General features: G+C 41.5%; 1 protein-coding gene across 1 annotated transcript in view; it reads right to left on the bottom strand.

Annotated features, from left to right (window-relative positions):
* SATB2 (SATB homeobox 2) overlaps positions 1 to 27,984 on the bottom strand; it is a 113,630-nt gene that overhangs the window by 44,716 nt on the left and 40,930 nt on the right. The window contains exons 4-5 of the mRNA XM_014954075.1: positions 24,203 to 24,305; positions 10,949 to 11,421 (exon numbers count right to left, since the gene is read on the bottom strand). Of these exons, the coding sequence (XP_014809561.1) occupies positions 10,949 to 11,421; positions 24,203 to 24,305 (576 nt within the window). The remainder of the gene's footprint in view (positions 1 to 10,948; positions 11,422 to 24,202; positions 24,306 to 27,984) is intronic.

Raw genomic sequence — 27,984 nt, 5'->3', positions numbered from 1 at the left:
GATATAAAAAATAAAGTGATATTAAATAATCTGTTCAGCCTTTTTGTCACCTGCAACAAATTAGGCTTTCAATATGCAAAACATCTTCCTTCCAGAAAAACAAATGATCATGATTTCATTTAATTGTAATTTAATGAGGCATAATGTATTTTTTAAAGTGATATACACCAGGTGTGTGGTGAGGAAACTGGCCCTGCCAGACAAACCCTACTGTTTCTATTTTTGAGAAAACCCTAAAGCCAGCCAGGGACTGTTTTCATTTCTGCAAATTATGTTTCTGCTGGAGGGGCTGAGGGAGGGAAACCCGCAGCATTCGTACATTTGTTATAAAATTCCATTGGCTAAATTAGCTCATTCCGACTTACTTACACCTCACATATTTAAAAAAAAAAAAAAAAAAAAGAAAAAAAAATAGGCAGTTTGCAGAGTAACCAACTCTGCAAACCTAAAAGATCTTCAGAGACTAGAAAGTCTCAAACTGATTTTAAATAGCCAAATAGATCTTCTACACTGAACACAGCTCTCGGGATACATTTTAGGACACGCAGCTTGATAATACCTCTGCTTTTCCACTCCTGTGCATCATTTTAAAACCAGTTGCTGAAGAGGCAACTGAAGAAAAGGTTAATGTTCGCACAGTCCGTGCTCGCAAACGAGGTGTGCGCTCACCCCGAGACGAGGACTCTGCACAAGCACAGTTTAGTTCACCCTTGGAACTTGCACCATTTTTAAAATTACACACTGGATCCATAATTGACTTTAAAAAAATAATGCCAGCGGTGGAGAAAGGAGCACATGTCCAATCAAAACAAAAAAGTCATTGGATCTATTTAAGGTAGGATTAATTTTGACAGTGTTTTTTCAAACTAGCTGAAATGTAGTCCTTCAAGCCAGCAAAGTCGCTATTGTGGGGGTTTGCTTTGCACTCATTCCATGAAACCCTGTTTGTGAACTCATTTCTTTTATTTTGATTATCTACAGGATTTCCAGGACAAACAACCCCAACCTCATGGGCAAGAAATCTTTTTTTAAGCAACTTCTGAAAGACAATGCAGTACAACATAGAGTGAATCTTCTTCAAACTGACTCCTACATCTGAAGGACCAACTGACCAGCCTTCGAGGTCAATGCAAAGGCTTGACTAAAGGCCACAGGAGGCGAGCAAGGCCGTTCCGCCATCTTCCTGAAAGGGCTTTGCCTCAGGCCTTGAAAGGGTGCAAATGAGATCTCAGTGAGGCAGCAGACTGCACTACCAGTGACCAAATGCAGGACAGTTTTGCAACCAGAGCTTCTCAAAAGCAATCTGGATGGGAGTGAGGAGGTCATGCTGGAGTACAGCCCAGACACGAATGTCCTGGAGACAGAGGAGGATGAGGGCCATCAGGCAGCAGGAGACTCACAAGCACAGGCCAGGACCTCACACACGTCAGGTCCGATGACTTGGATGGGAGCTCTGCTCCCCCTCATACAGACCGAAGCAATGTGTCTACCAGGCATTAAGGTTAAAAAGGTTCAAAACAGGCTTTGGACAATTGAAACGCTGGCCAAGGCAAAAACTTAAATAAACCCAACTAATGCGCTAAACCTCAGTTTTTATGTTCTGCATAAGGAGATTATATATATGGACTAAAAAAGCATAAACACTTTTTTCATACTTTTGGTTTATTTGTGCCTCTCTGTACTTCAGCTATTGCCAAAAGCAACAGACAAAACGCTGAAAAACTACAAAAATATTGCTCCTGTAGTACTTAAAGCTCCAAGTACTTTCAGCCCAGCACTTGCAACTGACAGACTCAATAGAAAAGCTTTTCTGCTTCCCGCCATCAGATATAGAAGCAACTCTTATCAGGATCAGAAAATGTAGAGATTTATTCAAATTCAACATCTGAATCTTAAAGATCAGGGATGTAAACCTGTCCCCTCTCAGCATCCCAGTTCAGTACGCAAGGCCTCATTTCTAGCCCAGAAGGCCGCACTCAGGGAACCCCTGATTAGCTACTTGTTCCTACTGAACTACACTGAAATTGTACCTTCAGCATACAACAATGAACATGATTTTGCCAGGCTAAAAGCGACCATTTATATTTAAAATTGTTTGCTACTTGCAATCGAAAGCTAGAGGAGGCAGGTCAGCCCAGCGAGCTCTGCAGCAGAAGCACCAACTTCTCATAACCCTTCCAGGAAATAAAGCTCCTCAACCCGCTCTGTTTTTCTCACATCAAGGCAGGCTTTTACCATGACATCTTTTTGCCTTTCTCTACATTTACTCCAGGCACCACCGTCAATATTGTCCTCTGGGCTGAATAACGTACATTCAATGATTCGAAAAATACTTTTCTTTGCCTCTAAGTACACAGCACTCGACAACAACCTCTATATGAAGCACTTGTAAGCTTCTTAGAACTCAAACTCATTTTCAAATGCTCACTGCTTTGTTTGCATTCCCTTGCACCTCTTCCTAATTCCAGCTAGGATATGAGGCAGAAGTGCTGGAAGTCTCTTAGAAATGCTTATCCTGGCAACGTGTCCAGTCCAATTTTGCTGAGCTAAATTGCTTCTCAGATAATCGTGGAAATTTTTGAGTGGTTAGCCAAACCAAGCACCTTCATATCCATCCTGTCGCAGCTCCCATCAGGCAAAACTCCTGTTCCCTGACCAACTCTTCTATCTCAATGGGCAAAACATGCAGTGCCACGTTCACGTCAGTTCATATGAACTTCAGGACTGAAAGGACTTTGACTGGTTTTCCATCAGTGTGAATGAGAGACCAGCTGTCACCCTGTACCCTTCAGCGTAGTTAAGTGCATCACATCAGTCCCTCTTTTAAAACAAATCTCCTGATCTCTAGATTCACTGCCCACAGCCAGAGCATGAGTCTCATTCTTAAACTCATTTAACTAATGCTAAAATACATACATCTCAGGAGAGAGCTGCTTAGGCACAAAGCATTTAGAGGCTGATTTGAATAAAACTTATACAGGGTGCAACAATGACAATTTGATTTTTATTATTAAAAATGAAGTGTTTAAATCCTCAAAGAAAATGCCTTTATTGCATTAGTTTAATAAAGCCTCTTTTTTATTACAGTATCTCTTTTTATGAGGGAAGACAGGATGTGCATGTGGAGCTGAATGTGGATGCATGGGGAAAAGGAGGCAGAGAAAGACCGACCACCTGCAGCCACAAAGTGCTACCATTTATATGACATGCATGTCAGACCTTTGTACTGAAATATGCTGGAAAATGAGCAAGATACACAGCTCGTGCACATTCTGTATATCCCTGCATTTGCTTCCAAGGCTCAGGACTCCCGTGCATCAGCTGAGCAGGCAGCAGCCGCCTCCTACAAGCACACATTCTGAAAGCCTGACTCACATGCTACTTAAGATCTTTTCATTCAGCCTATTGAATACAATTAAGTTAATTGAAACTGAAATTTTGGGCAGTGCAAAACCCACTGTTGGAACAAATATCCCATGTACCAAAAATCTGCAATTTATTAAATTAAGCACTTCCCTTACAGACTGCCTTCTTTCCTGTGAGTACAACAGAACGCTGCTTGTGCCACATTACACACAAGAATAAAACAAGCAGGCAGCATGAAAGGGTTTCATGCAATAAGAGAGAGTTTTCTATGGGGAAAAAAAACAACAAAAAATCCCCCCCAAAACCAAAACCAGAACCCTTGCTAATTGAAAATCTGTGCACAATGGGGCAGACACCATAGCGATGAATGCAGCATGACTGTCTCACTAGATACCAGGCAGAGAATTAAAGCTGCTTGTCTTCCTCTCGCTTAAGTTAAAGGGAAAATTATTTGCAAAAGGAATTCTGTCCAGGATTTGGCTCCCAAGCAAGTAGAGGCGGAAGAGTTAGTTATTTCAGTAAGCCATATTTCTAACCTTAAATCCTCTTAGAGGACCCTTTTGTGATCCCACTTCAGTTTGGAGGAATTTTCCCAAAGCAAGCAGAATTAGAATAAATGAGGAGTCACCACCCACCTCCCTCCTTGCCTGCCTCCAAAGCCTTTCTTTGGAGCTTCCTTACCAACAACACTCCTGCTTTCAGAGCCCCCAACCCCTCTAAAGCTGACTGGTGACACCTTTGCACATCGCAGAAGCTTTATTTTCCCCCTTCCTCATTGCAAGAGCCTGGAGTTGCCCACTGTCACATCTGAAGCTGGGGCATCATCCATTCTGTTTCCCTACGCCTCAACCCACTCCTTCAGCCAAGGTGCGACCAAATTTCTTGACCAAGCGGGATCAGTTTAGTTTATTTCATCATAAATTTCACTGCATCCAAGGCTGTTAGAGTTTCCTCCTCCCTGGGCTGTTACTTCATTTAATCCAAAGAGGCACGTTGAGGCACCAGCTAAGCAGGCAGGAGCTGAGCTGGGTAAGTGCTCTCTTCCTATATGCAGGCTGGAAAACCAACACTCTCACCCGGAGCTACTCAAGATGGGTGGGAGGGAGCTCCTCACTTCTTGGGAAGGCAGTTATAAGCAGCCTGAACATGCCTCGTGTTTTTACCCAGCTCTCTTTGTATCTGGCACCACAACTGTTTCATTCAAAAAGCCTCAGGTTCACGGATATTTCCAGTTTCTGAGGCTGTTCAGTAAAACAAGCACTGGCCACTCGCCCAAACATTTTACTAGTTTTGGCTATTATGTCAAAACATTGGCAAAAACAAAAAGATGCTTTTAAAAAAAAAAGAAAGATCTAAACAGAAACGCTCATTCAGTCTATAGGCTTTGCAGTCCACTGGGCACTCCTGAGGAGAAGAGAAGCAGTTCACTGATCCAGTGACTAAGACTGTGTGGACTCTTACAAAGAGCCCGACCAACTGTGCTGACTGCAACTCTATGAGCCTGCAGCAAAGAGGGACACTCGGCAAGCAGGTAGAGGAGGGAGAGTATGTTCATTTTCCTTATGCAAAGCAGGATTCCAGTGACCTATTTTCCAGCTACAATTTTGAAGAGCACAGACCACTTCACACCTCCAGATTTGCTAAAAAAACTTTCCAGGGAAGGACAAGGTAAATCTGAGAGAGCATTTTCATGCATCTGCTTTAAAATAGTCCTCTTACTTCTGTAAAAGGACTATTCCATCACCACCTATCCATTTCTCAATGCATTACAACCCGCGATAAGCAAGCTGTGGTTATTACAGCCTTTTGGTTACAACTCAAATGTTGCATTGGGAGATGGAATAGTGCAAGAGGGAGATGACACAAGAACTCTGCCCTGAGGATGGCCAAAATCCATATATGTGTATGGACTTCCATGAGGAAGCCTCCCTCCAACAGCCCCCTTTGTCCTGCCTCCCATTTCACAGTTGCTTTGCTGGCCAAACAGAAGGGTGGCTCATGCTTTTAGAGGCTACTAGTCACCTTCCCTGCATCTATGTTCTAGCTGGTCCACACACGGTCACCCTGATTCAAAGAAGATGCACGCTTCAGGCAGGTAGGCACTGTGGGAGAACTCCAGCCTGCCCTGACAGCCCCTTTGATTTTACTGCACTGTTCGAGACCAACAAGAGACAGCTGCTCCCCCTGCACATTAAACCCTTCTCATCCTCTGCAGCCTGTGTCCTGCAGGCACTTCCTTCACTCTGGCCTTTTCAAAGCTGTGACTGCTGTTCCAAATGCACACAAGGCCATTTCAAGCGCAAGGTGCATCTGCTCTGCCTCTGATAGTTTCTCTCCTCCTGTGGATTTGTGTTATTATCAGACTTTTCATTGTTTTTTTCTCAAGATTGAATGGTTTTGTACAATCAAGAAGTGCCAAAGTGTTACAGAAAGCTAAGCTTCCACTAGTGACTTCTAATAGCAACCTCATCTTACAGCAACTTCAGCTTACGTGCTTTATGAAGATGCCCTCCATTTTAAAACAAAGCTATCAGGTATGACCATGTAACTCTCAAGTGTTTGACAGGCCAAATATACCTCTCTGCCCTCCACTCAAACCCACTCACGCTCTTGCACATAGTTTTTAAGACCTAGACAAGGATGCCTAACTTTCCATTAGTGACCATTAGTTCATAGCTGCAATCGAACAAGGGGAATAAACTATGTCACTAAACAACACATTCAAACCAAGGAGCCTGCAAATTTCCAACTTATGGGTCACAGGACAGCAGAGCTGCAAAAGGGAGCCAAAGACAAGGATCTTGGCCACGCTGCTGGCATCCACAGGAGAAAGGAAGGCTACATAACCCCTAAGAGGATGCCTTTCCAACATACACCATTCTTATAATTGGTAAGCAGCTTGTAGACAACACCGGCTTAGACAACAATGGTAGTGTGAACAACCATTTAAAATGTTTTGAAGGTTGTGTAAGAATTTCCTACTCATTGAAAATGGTGTCATTAAAACCACCTTAAATAACGATATCATATCTGTGGGTCTAAGAACTCTTCTACCTGTCTTGTTTGCTGAATAAATAAGCATTTAGATTCCACAGCAGTGTGAATTACAATTGTGACATTGACTCTCTAAAGATAAAAAGAAAGCGCAGAAGTTAGCCCAAGGCATTTACTAAAAATCAGTCATATGCATTTTGGGTGGTTTTTCATACCCAGTTTCAAACAAACCTTAAGATGTTTGCTCTGGAATTTTCTGCTTGATATCAACCCTCCTTATGGCTAACGCAGCCTGGGACAGCTCTTAACCAAACACCCTGTGCAGCTCTCCCATGTGCACAGCAGGTATGAAGCTGCCTGGTGTTCAGTCCCATCTCAGAGTGGGACCTCAGTTGGAGCCCTGTGCCCCAGGAAATGCATAGGATTTGGCACAGAGCCTGAAGCACTTTGTTTTCCTGTGTGCAGACAACACAGCCATAGGTATAAATATTGTCTTAAGGTGTGTATTTCCAGCTTTAAGAGGAAGGTTTCGATGTTTCACAAACCATACAACTGCACCTCTCCTTCTTCTGATCCTCCTCACGTCCCCCTTCACGCACACATACATACATGTGTCAGCCATTTGTTCCCATGGATTTAGCCTAGTTTGGATCAAAGCTTCCTCTACTTCATTTACCAGATTTGCTCAGATGGAAGGTCTCAGGGGAGAAATAATGTTAGTAAGAAGGGGGTTTTCAGCATTGAGTATGTAGGTCATTGGACTTTAAAATAAATTAGAGAATAGTTTATCTATTAAACAAGCTTTGCAGTACATATTTCATGAAGCTATACTTAATTATAGGCTAATGTGCACCACAGAGCTACCATGAAGAAAGATTAGGCAGTGGCCCATAATGCAGCGATTAATACAATTATTAGCTGGCTGGCATACAGCATCTATTATTTGGTACCATCACGAGAAACAACAGACCTCCAGTTTCTGAAATGCAACAAACCCAAACATTTCCAGAGAGAAACACACATCTCTCTGCACCTCCCGAGGAAAGGCTTCTTGGAGGCAGCAGGGGGTGAAAGCAGACTTGAACTTCCACTTCAAGTGCCTTTTACAGAGTTTTTTTCTCCACCAAGGGTGTGTGGAAACATCCCACATCTTCTACTGTGCAGTGCAAGGCTGACTGTCTTCTTGATACCTCCAACAGTCTCTGATGCGAGGGGAGATTGATTTGAGTTGGAATTAAAAGCTGAGGACAGGGAAGCATAAATATGTACCTACACTCTTTTGCAAGAGCTCCTAGGGACATATGTAAGACCCACTAGTCTTCTATATTAAGGCCCTGTAGACTAATGAAACACAGCTGTGACACGAACAAGTCTTTTATGGATGTTTAAGACTTGCCTGTTCTGGAATCACGGTCACAGACTGTATAGTACATCATATTACTTATGATGGAGGGTTAAGAAATAGGTAATTTCTTTCCTTTTATATGAAAATATGTGTCTGATATCTTATAATGAAGTGATAAGAAAAAAAATCTATGCCAGACCATTGCAGGAGGTGTAAACAGGAAAAAAAAAAAAAAAGGGCGGGGAAAGAAACAACAAAACACCCCTATCTCCAAACCAAACTGCAGCTGACTTGGTCCAGATTTCAGATTATCTGCCAAGAGTGTGGCGCAATCTCTACTGTGGCTGCTAATAACCACCACAGGCAGATGCAGTGCTGTGCCACCACTAGGAAAATGCCAGAGCAGTCTCTCTCACATGTTTGCCCTTTCCCTGCTTGTCCTGGAAAGTCCATCTGCAATGTCTGGTCAGCAATATTCACACTCAAAGGGTTGTGGTCAATGGCTCAATGTCTAAGTGGAAGCCAGTGACACGTGGTGCTCCTCAGGGGCCGGTATTGGGACTGGTGGCGTTTAACATCTTTGTCGGAGACATGGACAGTGGGATTGAGTGCACCCTCACCAAGTTTGCTGATGACACTGAGCTGTGTGGAGCAGTCAACACGCTGGAGGGAAAGGATGCCATCCAGAGGGACCTGGACAGGCTTAAGTGGTGGGCCCATGTCAGCCTCATAAAGTTCAACCAGGCCAAGTGCAAGGTCCTGCACCTGGGACATGGCAATCCCAGGTACAAATACAGGCTGGGCAGAGAATGGACTGCAAGCAGCCCTGAGAAGAACAACTTGGGCATGTGAATTCATGAGAAGCTCAACATGAGCCAGCAATGTGTGCTTGCAGCCCAGAAAGCCAACCACATCCTGGGCTGCATGAAAAGAAGTGTGGCCAGCAGGTTGAGGGAGCTGATTCTGCCCCTCTGCTCTGGTGAGACCCCACCAGGCCTACCGCATCCAGCTTTGGAGTCCTCAGCACAGGAAGGACATAGATCTGTTGGAACAAGTCCAGAGGGGGTCACGAAGATGATCAGAGGGCTGGGACATCTATACAAATACAGGCTGGGCAGAGAATGGACTGCAAGCAGCCCTGAGAAGAACAACTTGGGCATGTGAATTCATGAGAAGCTCAACATGAGCCAGCAATGTGTGCTTGCAGCCCAGAAAGCCAACCACATCCTGGGCTGCATGAAAAGAAGTGTGGCCAGCAGGTTGAGGGAGCTGATTCTGCCCCTCTGCTCTGGTGAGACCCCACCAGGCCTACCGCATCCAGCTTTGGAGTCCTCAGCACAGGAAGGACATAGATCTGTTGGAACAAGTCCAGAGGGGGTCACGAAGATGATCAGAGGGCTGGGACATCTATGCTGTGAGGACAGGCTGAGAAAGTTGGGGTTGTTCAGCCTGGAGAAGAGAAGGCAGCAGGGAGATCTTACAGAGGCCTTCCAATACCTAAAGGAGGCCTACAGGAGAGATGGGGAGGGAGTGTAGCGACAGGATGAGGGGTAACGTATTTAAACTGAAAGAGGGGAGATTTAGAATGAACAAATTATTTCCTGTGAGGATGGTGAGACACTGGAACATGTTGCCCAGGGAAGCTGTGGATGTCCCATCCCTGGAATTGTTCAAGGCCAGGCTAGATGGGGCTTTGAACAATGTAGTCTAGTCATAGGTGTCCCTGCCCAGGGCAGGAGGGTTGGAACTGGATGATCTTTAAGGTCCTTTCCAACCCGAATCATTCTATGATTCTATATGCAAGGCCTAGGGTTTCTTAGACACCGAATCAAAACCTTCTCTCCTTTTAAATACTAGAGCAGAATTGTAAATTTAACACACAAGCTGTCTGGCAGCTTTCTCACTGGGAGATGAGCTTTTGGTTTAATAGCAGGCTTTGGTGTTACCAACCCAGCCCTCCCAATCTGGCTAAAGCAGAGCTTCACGCTCCGAGACAGTGGCAAAACCCTCACCAGCCACATTACTCCTGACCTCTCGCTCAAGTTCAGAATATGTCATTCTGTCAATGCCATCTACCTTGATTATACCAGGCTTTATATACAACGGGTTATGATCCCAGAGGGATGAAAAGCTTTTCCAAATTAAAAGCAGCATTTTAAAGAGGAAATACTCATACATTCCTATGTAGTTTTCATTTGATATCCTCAAGGCTAACCCCAGAACTCAAAGTCATGTTGATTGGAAGTGAATGTTTTTTCTGAGTGCAGCCATCTTATGAATTTAATGGAAGAAGGGAAGTAATAAAAATGTGCTCCATACTTTAATTAGTTCCCTCATAACATGGCATTTCCAAAATGGCAGTGCCAAAGAAAATCATTAATCCAGGAGAACAGACAAAGGCACTGTATGGGACAAGGGACAGACCTCCAGGAGACACACACACACGTGGCCCTTGTTTTCTCTTGCTGGTAAAGCTTACCTCAAAGAGCAACTCTGATTGCATAAAAGAAATCTGTACCAATATTAAATATGAGGCCACTTTCCATTTCTTTAGCCTTGTTACAGAGTATCCCATTGAGACATCATACTTTGAATGCCTAAAATGGTACCTGGCAGCAACATAAATGTACGCAGCCCGTTTTTCTAAACACGCATTCACCCTGGGTACTCCAGGTGCTGGGCTCAAGCTGACGCTGTCATGCGATGATTTCCACACCTGCATTTCACTATGCGAGTGAGAAAACCGGTGTCAGATGTATGAAAGCAAACAGGATCTGCTGCAAATGGCAGACATCTTTCCCACCAGTCAGTCCTTAGGCCACATGCACTTGTCGTACACGTTTCTTGTGGCATTAGCTGTGCCACAGGGACAAACCAAGGAAGCAACAGAAGCCCAAAGACACTTCTGGCGCTCAGTCTCTTGCTACCTCTTCTTTACCATCAGGCAGGGGCAGATACGGAAGTTTATAACCACGGAGAGGAACTCAGGGAAGAATTCATACAAGCAGAATTACTGCTAGAGAACAAAGCTCAGGGGTGATCAAATGCAAAATAACCCCAGTTGTTCCAGGAAGAAACAGTTTTGTTCGATCGCAACAAAGAGACTGGGGGAAAAAAGGGAGGGTGGTTTGACCTGTTTCTGTGGCACACCTCCTGCCTTGATCTGCAACAACCATACAGCCCCCACAAGAGCCACAACTTTGCCCCCTCAGCCCTCCTTGGTTATAGAACAGAAATTGATACCTGTGTGCGGTTGAATGCTACTCTTGCAAAGACAGCTTGAGACACACTGGCTCTCTTCAGCTCGTCTCTGACTTGCTGGTAAATATCTGGAGAGACTTCCACCGATGAATTTGATGGTTCTGGTTTGACAGCTCTAGGAATGGGTGGATGATTCAAGAACTGCTGGTTGATAGCTTGTGGGTGCTGGTGAGCCAATAGCCGGCTGACAGCAATCTGTTGGTTTATCAGATGGGCCATTGCTATCTGCTGCCTCACCAGTTGTGGACTGAGCTGAGGAGACAGGAGCCCAGGGTTTATCATTGTCTGCATCGTTGGCACTTGGTTTCGGATTGGAGTACTGTGATGAATTTGGCCATGAGGAGACTGTTCGTTAGTTTTTCCCAAGGTTGCCAGCTGGTTGATATTTGGTAAGTGCATGGGACGCTGACCAAGAACACAATAGTCTGAAAGGTTTTCTCTTTCCACTCTTTCCACTGTTAAAAGAAAAAAAAAAATAGTTTGCTGTCATTTCAGTTTGCACTTAGGACTGTTAGAGTAAGGGTTATTGCAGGTGACTGTACACAACAGCACCTGCTTTAATTTGCAAATCTCCACTTGCATAAAAGCTTCACAGAAACATAAGCAAAAGCAGCACAAAGTAAAAGCAACAACAATAATTAACATTCTTTCAGACTCCTCAGGCTTCACCCACTGCTCAGGAAGCCTCCTTATCAAATCAGTACCAGGTAACCTCTCCAGCCTCACTTCCTAAAGAAACAAGCTTGGACACTTCCACTCACACTGTCACTACCTTTTGAATCTGTCACTAAATTGAGTAACTTTTATTTAAAAGGGGTGAATGTTTCAGAATCACTGGCATCTAGGTGAAGGAAAGAAAGTCAAAACAGTATCCACTTAAACAAGTGGAATGGAAACCATTCCCTGCAGACCATTCCCGGCGCAGCTCATGGAACAGCTGCTCATTACAAACTCTGAAACAGTTATCTTTTCCAACATAAACTCTACTTTATGCTGTTGTCTGTGGACAAAGTTATCTGGTAACGTGAATCCACCCTGATGCACTACAGCAGAATCAGGCTGCTTGTGTGACAGCATGCTACAAAACCATGCCATTCACACAGGAGAAAACTCCTATATCCAAAGCCTCACCGCTGTAAGTCTCTCCAGAAACCTTAAAGCATGTCTGCATGAATGCCCACTTTAAAGAAAGTGGCCTCACTCTTTAAAAAAAAGTTCTGTTTAGCACAAGATCTGTGATCATTAAGTGACATCCTACTACAAAGAATTAAACAACACAAACCAAATGCATATATATTGTAATTTTATATGCAGGTACATATTGTCCCTTTTGAATATCTTACCCCAGCAATACTGCAATATCTTTTCATGGAACTGCAAAACTAAATGTGCATGTTACAGAGCTAAATTTCCTCTAGAAGTAGTATTTGAAATAGGAAATTAAGTTTTACAGCACATACATATAACTACTAGATAAATTATATAACTATTAGATATATATATTAGATAATTTTAAGTTATCAGAAGTCATTTTACAGTAGCTTGCAGATTCCACGAGCCTCACTACATGCAATTGGATAGGCATTTATATATCGATCGGATAGAAAAGCGTTCAGGGACGCATATCATACAACTAGAAGGCTCCTATCTCACCCTTGTATTGCTCTCAGCAAGTAACAAGATAGGATTTATTTCAGAAACGTCATAATACTATTATAACTTGTGTAATGATTAACAAGTGTACAAGGCTTTGAACTCTTTTTTAAAACTTAATCTATATAAAGCTCTGAAGCTTTACACAGTTAATACTCAGGATGACAGTTTACTGATGACTTTCTCTGTTTCCTTCTAAATAGAAAGACAGCTCTTTTCACCTTCCACAGTTAATCTCAGACAGAGAGGGTTGAATTCTCACTGGGGAGGGAGTCATGCCCTGAACACGAACACACACACACACACACACAGAGTTGCTATCTTTAGATCTGTCATTCTGGAACATCACAAATACTGAATTTTACAACTCCGTGAATTAGTACCCAGGATTTTCTTGTAAGAAATTTTAACTCGCTCTTCCCATTCTTTTAAAGAAAAAACCCACAAAATTTTAAACTTTCTGTGAAATAATTGCTTTTAAAAGCCTTTTAAAATGAAAATTCAGCGTTTCTAAGAAAAATCTTAATTCCGTTTTTCCACAAAAGTCAGTGTTTGAACCCAGTTTTCTAAATAAGTGCTTATTTGTGCAGTATATTTCAACTATGAAATGCAATGTAATACATGCAATACACAAACACAATTGTGAGAAAATGACCATTTTGCTATGTTACTCTCAGCCTTATGTCAGAGACATAACGCAGTATTTCAGTTCGCTGACAATACTCAAAATCCCTACTCAGATGCCCCTCCTCGTGATGTCAGTCGGGCTCCCTGAAGATCAGGTACAGAAGGCTCTATACCACTAGTCTCTGGCTTTAGGAACAGACATGAAATCACTCTGAAGTATGAAATACACCACGGATGAAGCTGGCGTGGATATAGAGATGTCAAGGGTGAGCAGGAGAGCCAAGAAGAGGGACTGCTTTATGATAGCCCCAGACCATGTTTTGTGATGCGGAGGATTCGGAGCCCAGATGGTCATTCTAACTATTCCCTCCTGCAGTAACCTCCCTCTCTGCAGTAAGCCTGCACCTGAGTAATGCCATTAAATACCCAACTGCCAGCAACACCAAATGTAATCACTCCAAAGGTGCATTAGCTACTTGGCAATCAGGAATTAATCTGATGTAAATAGAATAAAGATGTTGCTCAGTGCACACAAAATACTTGAAGCATCCTGCTAAAAGAAAACACACTAAGAACTACTTTTGGTCTTCATTTAAATCTAGAGTCCCTCCACTAAGAGTTTCAGAAGAGCTGAAATAAGTTCTGAACTATTTTGTAGTTTAAGAAATACACAGAGAATAAGTCACTGAAACCAACAAATTACTACTTGTTAGAACACAAAAACAGTAACCAAGTGTTTTTAAAAACTTGGTGAGAAATAAATATAAATAACATTCAGTTTCTGGGCTGAACCACATTTGCCAAGTTTCCACCCACTCCTGACTTTAGTGCCAAGTTATAAACCCCCTATAAAAATAAAGTTTAAGATGAAAAGGCTGCCAGGCTGTTAATCTTTGCAGTGCTACTTGGAATTACAATTACACAGAGACATCACCTGACTTACTTCCATAGGTGTATTTTTCCCTTACTATCAGTTTCCTTTTTCGACCATGTAAGACTAAAGAGCCATGCATACACTCCCAATAAACAGCCCGGATTCTAGTCACTTCAACCACTTCAATAATAAAAGGTTACCATTAACAGTTACGCTGGATGGAAAAAATGTGCATTACTCAACTCCTCAAGACTCTTTCCTTCTCTAACACATTGCCCGTATCAGATTCCCAGTTGTTCTTTGGTAACTGTGGACTGGTAGGGCTCTGCGGGGCTGGACAGGAGTGAGCCTGAGACATCTCCGAGATTGAGACTGGCACTGCCCTGGGAGACAGGATGGCTTGCTGGCAATGCTCTAAGAAAACAGGTATACAGGAGCCATAACTCTGCTGTGACATCAACATTCTGCCTCAGATCTTCCTGAGATGGGGTCTTTCCATCGCATCCTCCATTTTCCATGTTCCTACCCTATTACAGTCTTCCCTTCTTCTCTTGTTTGCTATTGCTCCACTCAAACCAGGGATATATTTACAGCTTTTGTAGTCCTGTATGAACTGGCTAGTACTTGAATACATTTGAATACAAAGCAGTGAAGATAGAGCACCAGGACCTTTAACTAGGAAGGAAGGGGTTCCATGGACATATGCTTCCTATGTTCAACCAGTGCTGACAAAATTCCTCTGCTAGTGATGCCTGTGCTAGTTAAACAAAAGCTGGTCCAGGCAGATATTACCCACCTCCATCTCTGGTGTGATCACAGCAAAAGACAGAAGCATTTCCCTTTTCTCCCTGCATCCCACTGCCTGGTACACGACTCTGCAGCTCTTTGCTTGAAGAACTTTTTTAAACCAAGTACAACATTACTGCCGTATTCCAGAGTCACCCACCCTTCTGAGGCCATACATTAACTAGGCAGATTCAAGGTGTCTGGACAACAGGTACTGTGCCAAGCTCAGCAAGCAGCTCTTGGAGGACTCCAGGATAGCATCTGCCCTTCATTTTGCTATACACGCCTACAACATGTCACTACCTCTACAGGACAGTCAGAAAGCAACATAATCCCCAGAATGGGAGCAGCAAATTGTCATATTTCAATGTTCCTTTCTCTTCTTATAATGATTACCACGTGTGTCAATGTATTTCAACTCCATACTGAGTTAGAAACTTCCTGGACACAGCACAAAAGCAACCCAGTGCACCCTTCCCCTGTGTGATGCTCTTAACCCCTACCCAAATCTTCCTTGCGCAGTCAAGCGGCTGACGCAGTCCACAGCACAATAGCTTGGGGTGGTCCGCATGCAACTTTCCATTTGAAATAAAACCAGCTTAAAAGATTTAAAATAAGATTTATTTCTCCACCTTCCCTTCCCCTCACCCTCTATTTTCACTGAGTTGTTAATAGGAACATTCTGACAAACAGCCTGTGGGGCATTTGGGGCTTATGAGCGGCAGTGAATTGACTGACAGGGCTGGAAAGGAAATTCCTCTGCACAGCAATGGATGCAGCAGGGCGAGGAAGAGCGTAACACGTCCCCCAGCACAGTGCTGCAGCGGGGACACGGAGGACCCTCCAGCACCCATGACCCAGCGAGTCCTGAACTGTTCAGTCCCACAGGCGTATGGGCACTTTGCCCCAGAACAGGAAGAGGCTGGTAAAGAAACTTTTTGTAATAAGTTACTAGGCGGCAGAATTGCCATGCTTCAATTGTGACAGGATGTCACCACCCAGGGCTGTTCTCCAGCACTTCAGAGCTCGCTTCTTTGTTTTATATTATTATTTAAAACCTGGTGATCATAAAGGCCATAACCAGCAGTGGTCATGGCCAAGCAGGGAGAGCTCTGTGAATTCTAGTGTGGCCTGCATTCAGCTTGAGACAGAAAGGTTCCCACAGTTTCTCCTGGCTTAGCACCATCCTACTCACTGGAGCAAGACTTGAACTTTGGAGCTGGGCTTGGGGGACAAAGCGCTCTCCGGCACGGTACCACCCTCCTTCTTGGAGAGACAGGGCTGCTGCACTGCACCCAGAGGATGCCCTCTTGCTTATCCTACCCAATTACGAACCACCACTTTGTAAATAACAGAACCACTCCAGAGCACAGGAGGTGCTTTTAAAGTGGTAATTCTGTATCTTTTCATCTATAATTAGGATAATTACTTATTTCTTTTAATCACAGCCCACTTAACCACTTCAGTGCAAAGAGCTAGTCTGAGGAGTCTCAATTTCGTTCAGCATCTAATCTTTGTATTTACCCAAAGTCATTCACTGACTTCATTCACTGCCTGGTCTCTGCCTGGGCCGTTTGCTCCTGCAGTCAGGACTGGAGGAAAAGCAGGTTGACCTGAGAAACAGACTTGATAAGAAGTTGTAACTTTTAAAACCTTCCCCTTCCTCTACTCCTGCAGGATAGCAAATAACCTCAACATAGTTATTGAGCACATACAGAAATTGTGTGGCCGCTGGCCGTGGGCAGCAAAGGCCCTTATCCAAACCTATCGGGAAACAGACAGGAAAGGCCATTGCCCGTTCTTCAAAGCAGAAGTCACTATTTTTGTATTTTGAAGAACCGTCATTAAAGTGGGCCTTTGATCAGCATCAGTTTCAGGGGAACTGAGCAGAGAGTACAAACATTGTTGACTCTCTCTGTGCAGCTGACCTTCTCCTCTTGTCCCAAAGACTAGATCCAAGTCATCACTTGGGACGCTAACATGTTTTCTGTCAATTCTGCTTAAAAATATTCTTCTGAAGGGCTGTCCCTTTGGGCATTGCTTCCAAAGATACTTGTCTGAAAGGAAGAATTTATCCTATTATTATCTTATTTTTAGATTATTTTTAGGTCATTAAAAGGGCAACAGGGCCTCAAGAGGGCACACAGAAGTACAAACTCACTTATTCCTAAGCATGTTATCAACATTACAATGTTTGTAGACAGGACATGCCAGAGCCACAGGGCAGACAAAAGCATTATATTGAAGGTGTTTTAGTGACCACCTGGTCTAATGCATGAATATTGGTCAGGTGAAGTGGAAAAGGAGAAGCAGGGCTAACACTACTCAGAACACTACTGTCTGACAGAAATCCAGGGAGTGTTGGTTTAGATGGACTGATGGTCTCATCCAAAATAAAAATATCTCCCTTCCTGTCAAACTACTGTGACAGAAGTCTGCCCTGCTATTTAAGTACTAACTTTTCGTGGGCACCTCAAAAGGGAGGTGGAAAATCTCCTAGAATACCCAGTCAATTGTGCAATCCCTCCAGGAAATACGTATGCATCTCTTCCTGACTCATAACATCAGAGATGGTGAAAGGAATGAGACAGAGCACAGGAATGAGACAGAGCACAAACATCATTAAGACAGACATATAAACTCTTCAGATGCTTTCAGTGAACAGAATTAAATTCTGCTGTCAGAGTTATGTATTCTATGAAATCCATGTGATCAAGACAGCCACATTGCAGTTTTCGCACCAGGAAAGCTTATGCCTGTACCTAAGCTTCAGGTTTTTTTCTTGTTCCAGTCAAATCTCCCCTAATGCTTACTTTCTTAAAATTCCTTTCCTTTTGAGCTAATGTGGCTGTTTGGCAGTACACACACAAAAAAATTTAAATATGTTGAGATTCTGCAGAGTTAAAAAAAAAAAAAAAGTGTTAATTTTTTAGAAAATGAAAATGACCCTTCTTTACTAAGAATTCTACAGTGGCTGGGCAGAAGACCCAGCCTCAGAACACAACTGGTCCTCACTGAGAAAAGCATTGTTCTCGGAACAGGAGACATTTTAAAACCACAAAGTTGAGTGACATTAATTGAGCAGGTTTGGTCAGAGTCTCTTAATTAAAAAAAGTATAATGTCCCTGCATGGCAGGGACAAGACATGGGACAAGTGGCTCAGCAGCTTCTCTACATAAAGGTTTCCAACCTTTATTGTACTGACATATGTTCTCTAAAGCAGCAATGGATGTAGCTCGAGCCACACGTGCGCACAGGAGATGACATTCAGCTCACTGTGCATGTCCTTCTGCCACAACACGTGTACTATTAGAAGTGAGAGCCACTGCTCCAAACCAGACAGAAGACATGAAAGACATTCTGCAAGTTGAAATTCATATAGGCATTTACCTGAGATAAAAGTTAAACTTAAGTAAAAAGAAAAAAAAAAAAAAAAAAAAAACCAAACAAAACCAAGGGATCTGTTTTAATTCTCTGTAAAGAGAGGAATAGCCAAGAGGGCTAAAACTCATAAAGCACTGCAGTCGGTAAATTGTTTCTTAACAGAACACACGCACAAATCCCCCAAACTAGCACTTAACATCAGGGACAACACTGAAATACAAAATGCTAATGTGGGTGTGGAAAACAGCAGTTAAGGGGTCTATAACTCTTGCTGAATCTTGACAACTTTAAACTTATATTTAAAGAGAGATGCCGCTTTTTGCTCACGATCAGTGCAAACCAATGAACAACTCTCCTCACAAAACAGCCCAGCAGCCCACAGACTAAGAGGATGTCTCCAAGTCAGAGATGATCTTCAGGTCATGTATGTCATCTAGATGCTGAAAACTTTGCCTGTGAATGATGTTATTTTCCTTCCTTTTTCCTTAAGAAAGTCAGGAAAGTCCTATTTTTAGTGAAATAAACACACAGTCAGGAGTGTAAAAGTAAGCAAAGGCAAAATTACAGTAATGTTAAGAGCCACAGAGCTGACCTGAATGACCCTAACTGGTTTAGTGCCAGAGCTGCCACTAATATCCAAACAAGACATGAAATGATCTCTTCTTAAAAAAACTTAACATTTCTGCCTCAATCTGTTAGTTAAAAAGGCAAAAGGTCAAGATCTATATATGCATATATATACATACATACATGTATATAAACCCCTCTATTTACATAGAGGGGTATATACACATGCATGTATCAATAAATAGGATATTTTTAAAAGTCAAAAACACTGTCTGGTAAAAATCTGGTGTGCCTTTCAGGAGACTTCCACAACATCTGTTTCAGAGGAACAATTAAAAACTATTCCTCAAAGCACGTAACAACGATTTTCCCCCGACTCGCACTGGCATTATCACTGTGCTGCAATCTTAGGTTCTTTCAGCCTGGAAATAACAAAGCTGGGAGCCCTCCTGCGTCCTGTTTCTAACCTCTCTCAACCTGCAACAGCCTCTAGAACCCACTAGAAGAAAAGTGGATTGTTCTACCTATCCGTTACGGGAAGTAAGCAGAGATACTTTCCAGAATAAAACAGTACAAATAACACAAACAACAAATCAGTAATATCCGAAAAATCAAAGAGCAGCCAAAGCAAACTCTCAAGTTATGGAAGCTATGAAAGCTTTTTCTTACATTTCTGATCTGTCGAAATAGAAATAATGGAGTCCTCCTCCTTTAAACCAAAAAGCCTCATCATTTCACAAAAACTTTGAGACAGCCAGAGTCTCCAAACTCACATCCACAGAAAGCTATTTTGACAGCCACTGACGGCAGGAGCAAAGATTAAATGTTCTTAATATGCAGACAAAGAAAATATGTCTTTTTATTTTTAAGCTCACAACGTATTTATTTCTCCCCTCTGCCTTCTTAACTTCCTCCCACCAAGCTCAGTTGTGTCATCAGGCAAAAAGAAAAAATTCACACCGGTTAAGAGTTGCAGTTGTGAAAGAAATCTGATACCGTGATAGTCCTTCTGATAAAAATAGAAAGCATGACACTTGGAAGTGAAATATCTATTGAGAAATAGGGCTAAAAAAATATTCTAAATGCTACGAACCCAAAACACTGGGCAATGAGTAGGTAACTGGTGCAAGTTTGATCCCTTGACAATGATTTGAGTTGCAGGCAAAGTTCTGAAATACTTCTCTCTACACACACATATATATAGGTATATAGTTACCTATGAAGTGTTATTTTCATTTGTCTATCTTTTTGTTAATAAAATTAAGAACCAATGCAAGCCTTTAAAACAATTATTCAAATCCTGAATTTCAACAACGTTCAATCCCTTCTCCAGCTTCAGCAAGCTCAGCATCTAGAGAAACGAGACAAGTGGTTCTCAGACTGAGAGGAGTAACCCCATGGGACTGGGCAGGAGAAAGACTGGGCAGGTTTGAGAACCACTGCACTAAGCCATTGCTCTATAATTGTCATGAGTTAACACGTAACCTTTACCAAAAAGGGGGAACTCTGATTCTTTATTCAAGTAGGTTTTAACACATTTAAACTCCATCATGTATGCACAACTGTGTACTAAAACTCCTTCTTCAAAACGAAGATTTTGAAAAAAATTAAAAGGCAAATAAAAAGAGTTTTAAAAAGCCTTCACATAGTAATATTAAATTCATTCACGGTGCAGATTCTAAACAAAATTCATTACCACCCCAAATGATTACTGACATCCATAAGGGGAATAGAAAAGTTCACAGAACTGTAACTTTTTGTTTCCCAACTACTGTACATTTTCAATTGTACAGAACTGTACTAATATAAGCTCTCCTTCAAAATACGTATGTGTATCCCAAGGAGACTAGAAAGAGTGGACATCCGGTTAGAAACTGACTCGTGTCCTCACACGTATCCCAATGGTAGGCTGAGAGCCAGGAGGAGACAAAAAGCCTCCATCCCCACACCAGCCAATTCCCAAATCTGGCTGTATACTAACTCTCGTGCCGCTGAGTAAACTGTGAATGTCTCAAAACCTTAAGGGGCTGGGGCGGGGTGGGAGAAAAAATTCAAGCAGAATTTTATTCCAGCATTATCTTGACACAAGACAAAATTACCATGCTGAGCTGAACTAACTGAAAACTTTCTTTAAATTACAAGCATAAATAGTTTAGCTGTCTTTTCGGTGAGTTCAACAGAATGCACACTGAGAATGTTTACATGAGATTTGATACAATTTCATTTGTGTACAGTTTTTACATCTGTTGCTAATGATATCGAATTATTGATTGTTCACTTTCTTATATTTATTTAAACGTTAACTATATACTCGGCAACCTGATGCTTTTCTTTTCTTTTCTTTTTTTCAGAAAACTTTTAATTTTTGCCTGGCTTCAGTTGTAATTACTTTGATCTTCCAGAGTGTATAATTATTTTAGTGTTTATTTATTTCTATGAGAAAGGAAAAAAGTTTGACCTAGGAGATCTATATGTGGCAATTTGTAACAGAATCACATAGCTTATGTTTAGGAAATCATGGTTTTGATTAAGAAGCAACCATTTAGTTCCCACTGTTTTATTAAAACAGACATTAGCAGATAATAGGAAACACATTCAACACTGTAGGCTGCCTTTAGTTTGCAACGTCAATAAAGTTATTTTGAAGTCCCTTCCTATTTCGCCTTTACCACAGCTCATGTGAATTGTTTTTTGCTTTTACTTTCTAATAGCCAGCTCTAGAGATACACATGGATATGGGTGCTGGTCCCAAAGACTGGGAATTATAGTTTTACCCAATCTATCCAGATTACAACCTGAAAACTGAATTGTTGCATCATCCATCAACTCTCATGGAAAACTTAAGTCCTTTTTTTTTTTTAACTACTGTTAAAGGAACATGTGATGTCTGAAGCATATAACTCAAGTCACTGATTTTGCATACTAACTGGGCTGTCCTGTAGGAATCTCTGGCTACAGAAAAGAAGCAAGAGATGATGAGAAATTGAAACCACCCAAAGAAGTGCAGAAGTCTTCCTGTTTCCAGGGGGTTTAGATTACTGCCCTGAAGTTGCACGGCTGTTTATTCTCCATGCACCACTGTACCTGCCATAGACTCTTTGTTTTCTCTCCCACTCATATGGTTGATGAATCAACACTACTTGAACTGCTTTATAGCAGCTTGTGTTTACTTCACACATACTTTAACCTTCCTTTTTCTCCTCCTACTAACACACACACACACTTCCAAACAGCAACGACTGGCTGTATCTCTTTGAATAGCACAGATACAGAGTTATCTGGCAAACTCTTCAGGTTTGGATCCTTGACCTCTTGATTGAGGTCTCATTCTGCTTTTAATGCACTTAACAATTTAACTGTGCACTTACTAAGTAAAAAAAAGTAAGAGCTTAAAGAATTCAATGCTCTAAGAATGGAAGAAAGTGGAAGACAGCAGTGTGCTAGAAACACTCAGAAGCTGTAGTGGCATCTCTACGGTTAAGAACACTACAGTTAAGGACTTTCAGTGCCTCTGCAACTGGCACCCTTGCCCAGTTTGAAAAAAAAGAAGGGGAAAAAAAAAAGAAAAAAACCCATCTCTGTTCTCCTAGAACGGCAAGTAAAAGCGAACGGTGGTGACCTTGAAGCCGTTTGATTCCTTTGATTGTTTTTTAACCAAAAGGATATGTTAGAGCACTTCAAATAAAATTCTTTTATTAAGAGACACCATTTAGAGAAAAGAAACACTTATGAGTCACACAATGGCAATGGTGAGAAGAAACTATCGAGTTTATTTGGCATGAGAGTAACCATGTACTAAAATGTCTAATCAACGTTTTTACTTCAAGCCTTAATCAGCGTGATTTGCGTGAAAAGCAAAACCTCCATTTCCTCATTGGCATTGTTCAGGCCACTTCTGCCTGAACTATCTTCCTTCTAGACATAAACAATTTTACCATCAAAAATTCTTTTTTTTTTTTTTTTCCCCTAGTGAAAATCTAATCCCTGCACAGCCCAGGCCTGAGCATCTTACAGGTACGCTCTGCACAAGCCAGACGTGCAGAGGAAAACCAGATGCCTCAGAACTTGTTCTGATATTTTAGGCAATTTTGTTTCACGTGTTCCTAACTCAAGCAGCAGACTCTTTATGGTATTATTATGCAGATTTCTAGTCTGTCCTACGGAAACTAAACATGCAATCTTTCATAGCTTATGTATGCCAGCCTTTTAAGAGAGAAAGGCAGCAGACTTTTTGAAAAATGCTAATCTCATGTGACTACAAATACTATGGCTTCTCAAGAAGGACAGGACATTACTCTATTTCTGCATAATGCTTGTGAATCCTGTTATGATTTTCCTGGCCACTGAAAGGATCACAGACAGAAACGACAAAAATAGCCTATGTCTTCTTTCAGACAATGGATCATCTCTTCAGTGGTGTAACAGCGAGAGAAACTACGAAAAAACCTATCAGAGGGTAAAGCTAATCTCCAAGGCTGATGGACATTTGGGGAGAGAAGAGCCAGTTGGTACTGTGGAAAAGCTTCTGACTATCCCCAAACTCCTGTTCAAAGTACATATGTGTTTCAAAACAAAAAAAACTACCAAAACAAATGGTCCAGTACATACACAAGTCCCTTCCCAAAGGAAAGGATGAATAAAAGAACCAACTACACATGACAGATGCTTATCACGTCACTCCATGTGCTATTAGAAGGCGATCGGACGTTTCAGGAGAGTGGGATGAACTTACATAGAATAATTCTACTGCCTCGGGCATTCACTGCTAACCAACTCATACAATTTTGTTGTAGAAGAAATGCAAACAATGGCTATTTTCATCTTAACTTCAGTGGGTGCAGCACCTTGTTATTTAGCAACATCTCCTAACAATCAGGTATTAAGCACATCACTGTTATGCAGATTCCACACAATAAAGCATGGCCGGAATGCCAGCACACTTAGTATTGAAAGCAGAGAGCAAGGGCACATGTAACTTAGAAAGACACTTTTTTAGCTTTCATGAATAAAATGCAACTAAGGTAATTTACATAGCAATTTAACTTTTAAATCCAGAGCTACTAGAATTTAATTTTTTTTCCAAAATGTTTTAGCTTAATTCAAAACACAGTTGATCTTTCAGCACAGCCAAATGGGTTATTTTAAGCATGTTTTAAGTGGCCTGTGTTTTCACACCAGCCTTGTTTATAAAGTATCAGATTTAATTTCAAATGTGCTGTGACTGTGCCCTCTTTGTAGACAAATTCACTAATATTATTATAGCTTATTATCACTTTTACTCTTTGATAATAATCTCTGTCAGCAGAAGTTCAAGAACTTGGAAAGTCACAAAAAAATCAATTTACCTTTAATCTTCTTGTACTTTTTGTACCATCTCCCAAACTCCTGGCACTTGGTTGCTGACACATTGGCATAGTATGTGCTATTTACAATGGATGAAATCATACTCTGAAAGTACAGAAAGAAAAACAAAAAGTGTTTCAAAACATCTGGCACAATTAGAAATCTTTTCCAGGGAAAGTGAATGACATGCGAGGGCACAATGATCATCCATTTGTGACTTTAAAACCAAAGGAAGCATCTGATGAGTACACAAAAATGGTTTTATTCTCCATTCTATATTCCCAGCCATAATTAAAATTAGAAAGTAATTATTATGCATAATAATGCAAAAAAGATGCAGTACAAACCTCAACTGAGATCTGCAGCTTGGGCCAGGGAGGCAGTCCTACTTTGCTTTGTATTTGTGATATTACAATATCTAAACTTTAGTTCCATAAGAGCAGGCAGTGCCATGCTGGGGAACACATGCTCACTGCATCCTAGTGAGAATAAGCATGATTTAGGAACCAGATCCTAAAGGTAAGATTAGATGCTGCCGCATGCATAATCCAAATAATGCTTTTCAGATGTCTCTGCTCTGCTTCCAAATGCAGTGAGACCACACAGCCAAGAATCAGAGAACATCCGTGCTACTCGCTGCAGAACAGTTAGGCAAATAAGTTAAATTAATATAATATATAGAAACGTGTGATTAGCCCTTGTGTGAAAAATCACCCAAAAGAGGAATCAGTAGCATCATTTAATGACTCTCCCAGAGAGAAGGGAACTACACATACCGCAATACGGGCAGCCAAAAATCACAAAAAAAGCTCAACAAAACTGAGATATTGCTTACTTCACCACACCCCCTCTCCACTCTGTGAATTCCCTCTAAGTGACTCGGTACAACCCAAATGAAGCACAGAGGAGTGGAGTTGTCTTGGAGCACCTGATATCCATAAAAATGTTAATTTCTACCTGGGATGCTTCTACCCATAGAGTGGGAAAGAGCCTGGTTAGTACTAGTTCTTCCTTTCTGTTAGTTTCCCCTCCCTTCATCCATTCCACAGAGGAGGCATAATATTAACAAAAACGTTACCTTTCTTTCTCCCTGTCCTGCCCCAAACTCTTCCAGGATCAAATTATTCCCAGCACATGTAAATTTCCAGCCAGGAAATGCAATCTAACACCATTAACACATGAGGGCCAATGCACCTTCTCCAGAAATCACTTTTTCCTTATGCCCTCCTTCCTCACTTACGTCAAAGCTCAGAAAAAGCCCTGACACATTGTATGACCTTTCTGCACAGAGATGAAAGAGCGAGGATGATCTCACAGGCTCAAATAAGCTATTTACTGTAGCTTCAAGCTCTGGCCCACCAGCTCCCACAGTCTCTTGTGCAAAGTGCGATCTTGGCCATCTCTGGAAAGCTACAAAGCTTCCACTTGGTTTACTCAATTTTAACAATGCTTTAAGAACAGAAACATCCCCTCCCTCTTCCAGATTTATCCAACCTTCTACCCAGTTCACTGCAACATCACAGGACTCTGGCTGTTTCTGAACTCTTGAGCTTTGGGGACTTAAAAAAGGTGAGCAAAACTGAGAGACTTAAGATAACTGGGTGGTGCAAATTAGTTTCAGTCTTCAACAGGCAATTTCACTTGCAATAAAGAGGCTCTTCTACCTTTTCAGTCAACTTTTCCACTCAAAGGCTACTACAGTGCACTGCAGTAGAGTCTGAAGGCTATGAAGTAAGAGCCTTTTGTGGCAGCTTCAATTTCTAAAACTGAGATTCAATTTTCTAATTAAAATCAATATTTTGAGACATAAACCTAGCATTGTGGCAGTCAGCAGCAATTCCCTCCCCATAAATCCTCCCTTGCTCCAAGTCATTTTAACAAGCAATAGTATTCTGAAAGCCTGACATGGAGATAGCCTCTACTAAGAAAGGCTTTTGAAGAAAGTTGAGCTAACTTGTGTTGTTTTTTTTTACCGTCACTTTAGTTAGATTTCAGTCACTAAGGAATGGTGAGGACATTGTTTAGCTCTGTCTACATAACAATTCAATTCCCCCCCTTTTTTTCCCCAAATCCTCTAGTTCTACAATAAATCAACATTACTGAAATTGTAGGGCTCTTAAATATCACAAAATACATTAACCCATTAACCTTTATTTTAGAAAGCAACACTTAAACTATATAGTAAAATCAAATAGTAAATCAACCATTGGTGAAAAATCCCAGGACAGATTCTCTTCAATTGCTTGACAGTAGAGCAAGGGAAGGAACCATAACAACTTTCAAACTGCATGTCCTCACTGTTAAATGGAAAGGAATGCTAGGGGTATTGCTGCTAGGAATCTTGATAAGGCTGCAGAAAGGAAATACCCATTCAGAAGAGAATGGCAAAAAAAATATCTGACTAATTGGAAATTTCTAAATAATGCAGAGTATTCCTGGGAAAATCCTTCAACAAGGAATAGATTATACGAAGTAGCAGACAGGTTTAGTATGGGTGTGTGGCCAAGACAGCCACATAGGAGGAAAACTAGGTAGACCAGGAGCTAAGAAATAGCCACACAAAGAAAATCCAGTGCAGTAAGTTCAAGGAGAAAAACATGGGATATGCTCACATTCCAAGAAATTTGCTCCAGCAAAGAGACAAAACTCATGGTCAGTGCTGAAATGAATTATACAATATACAGGAAAGACAGAGGTCTTTATGCAAAGATGGAAATGCTGAAATAATTGGATTTCTTTCTGCCACTCACACTCCCCTCACCTACCCTCCTTCCCCCTAGCTTGGTTAACTGGGATTTATTTGTTTGAAAAGGAGCTGTGTGCTCAGGGTAGCTAAGCTGCAGCCACATCATACACCTAGCAGAAAAAAAAAGAAAAAAAAAAAACAAACAGCACAATTTTAAATCAAAGTGAATGATTACATTTCCCATTAGTGGCAATAAGAATCCCCATCTGGGCTGCATGGTGAGCTCGGGCACTGAGAACCAGAGAGGAAGCACCATCACTGGTGGGAGCGAGAGCCCCTCTCCATTTCTGTACTTGAGGCACTACGAACACATTAATAAACAGCAGCATTTACTCTGCAGTTTGACTCCTAAGAGACCACTCTGCAATTTGCTGCTGTCAATAATATATTAACCACAAGGGGGTTGTAATGACATTTCACATTTGGCACGATATTTTTTTAAAACTGATTTGGGAGAAGGAATTGTATTAGAGGCATATTCAGATGATGGAAATAGACAGCTCCTATACAACCTTCCATTGTATCTTTTGCATTTTGTGAGCCCAAACAAAAGACACTGAAACTTTTAATGGCAATAATAATAATAGTTATAATAATACAAGCTGCATTCTTGCAGTCCCAATTCAAGGGTTAGTCATCACTCAAGGTCACACGTGCTTAAAAGTAAGCAAGCTCAGTTTTCTACAGAAGGATAGCCTTTTAGTTTTGTCCACTAGATAAATATTGGGGCAAGGATTTTTGCTGCTACAGTCCTGCCATCAGTAATTTTCTAAATATATTTCAGATGGAGGCTATAGAAGGAGTAAACCAACTGCAGCATTTCCACCTGGTATGCTTTTGAAACTGAAGTGGAAGGAAAAAGACCCAGAGAACAAATGAATTCTGCATATGAAATGATGCATAGTTTAGTTATACTGGATATTGAAGAAGACTGGGCAGAGACAACCATATGCTGCAATCATCATTAGCTGACCAGATTCCACAGATAATTCTATTTAAAGAAATTACACTTAAACTGTGTGAAAAGGAAGATACTTT

The sequence above is a fragment of the Calidris pugnax genome, unplaced genomic scaffold, assembly GCF_001431845.1.
Source record: "Calidris pugnax isolate Ruff unplaced genomic scaffold, ASM143184v1 scaffold103, whole genome shotgun sequence".
Taxonomy (NCBI): Eukaryota; Metazoa; Chordata; class Aves; order Charadriiformes; family Scolopacidae; genus Calidris; species Calidris pugnax.
Note: the sequence above shows the minus strand (reverse complement) of the source record. Positions and strands in the feature narration are given on the sequence as shown.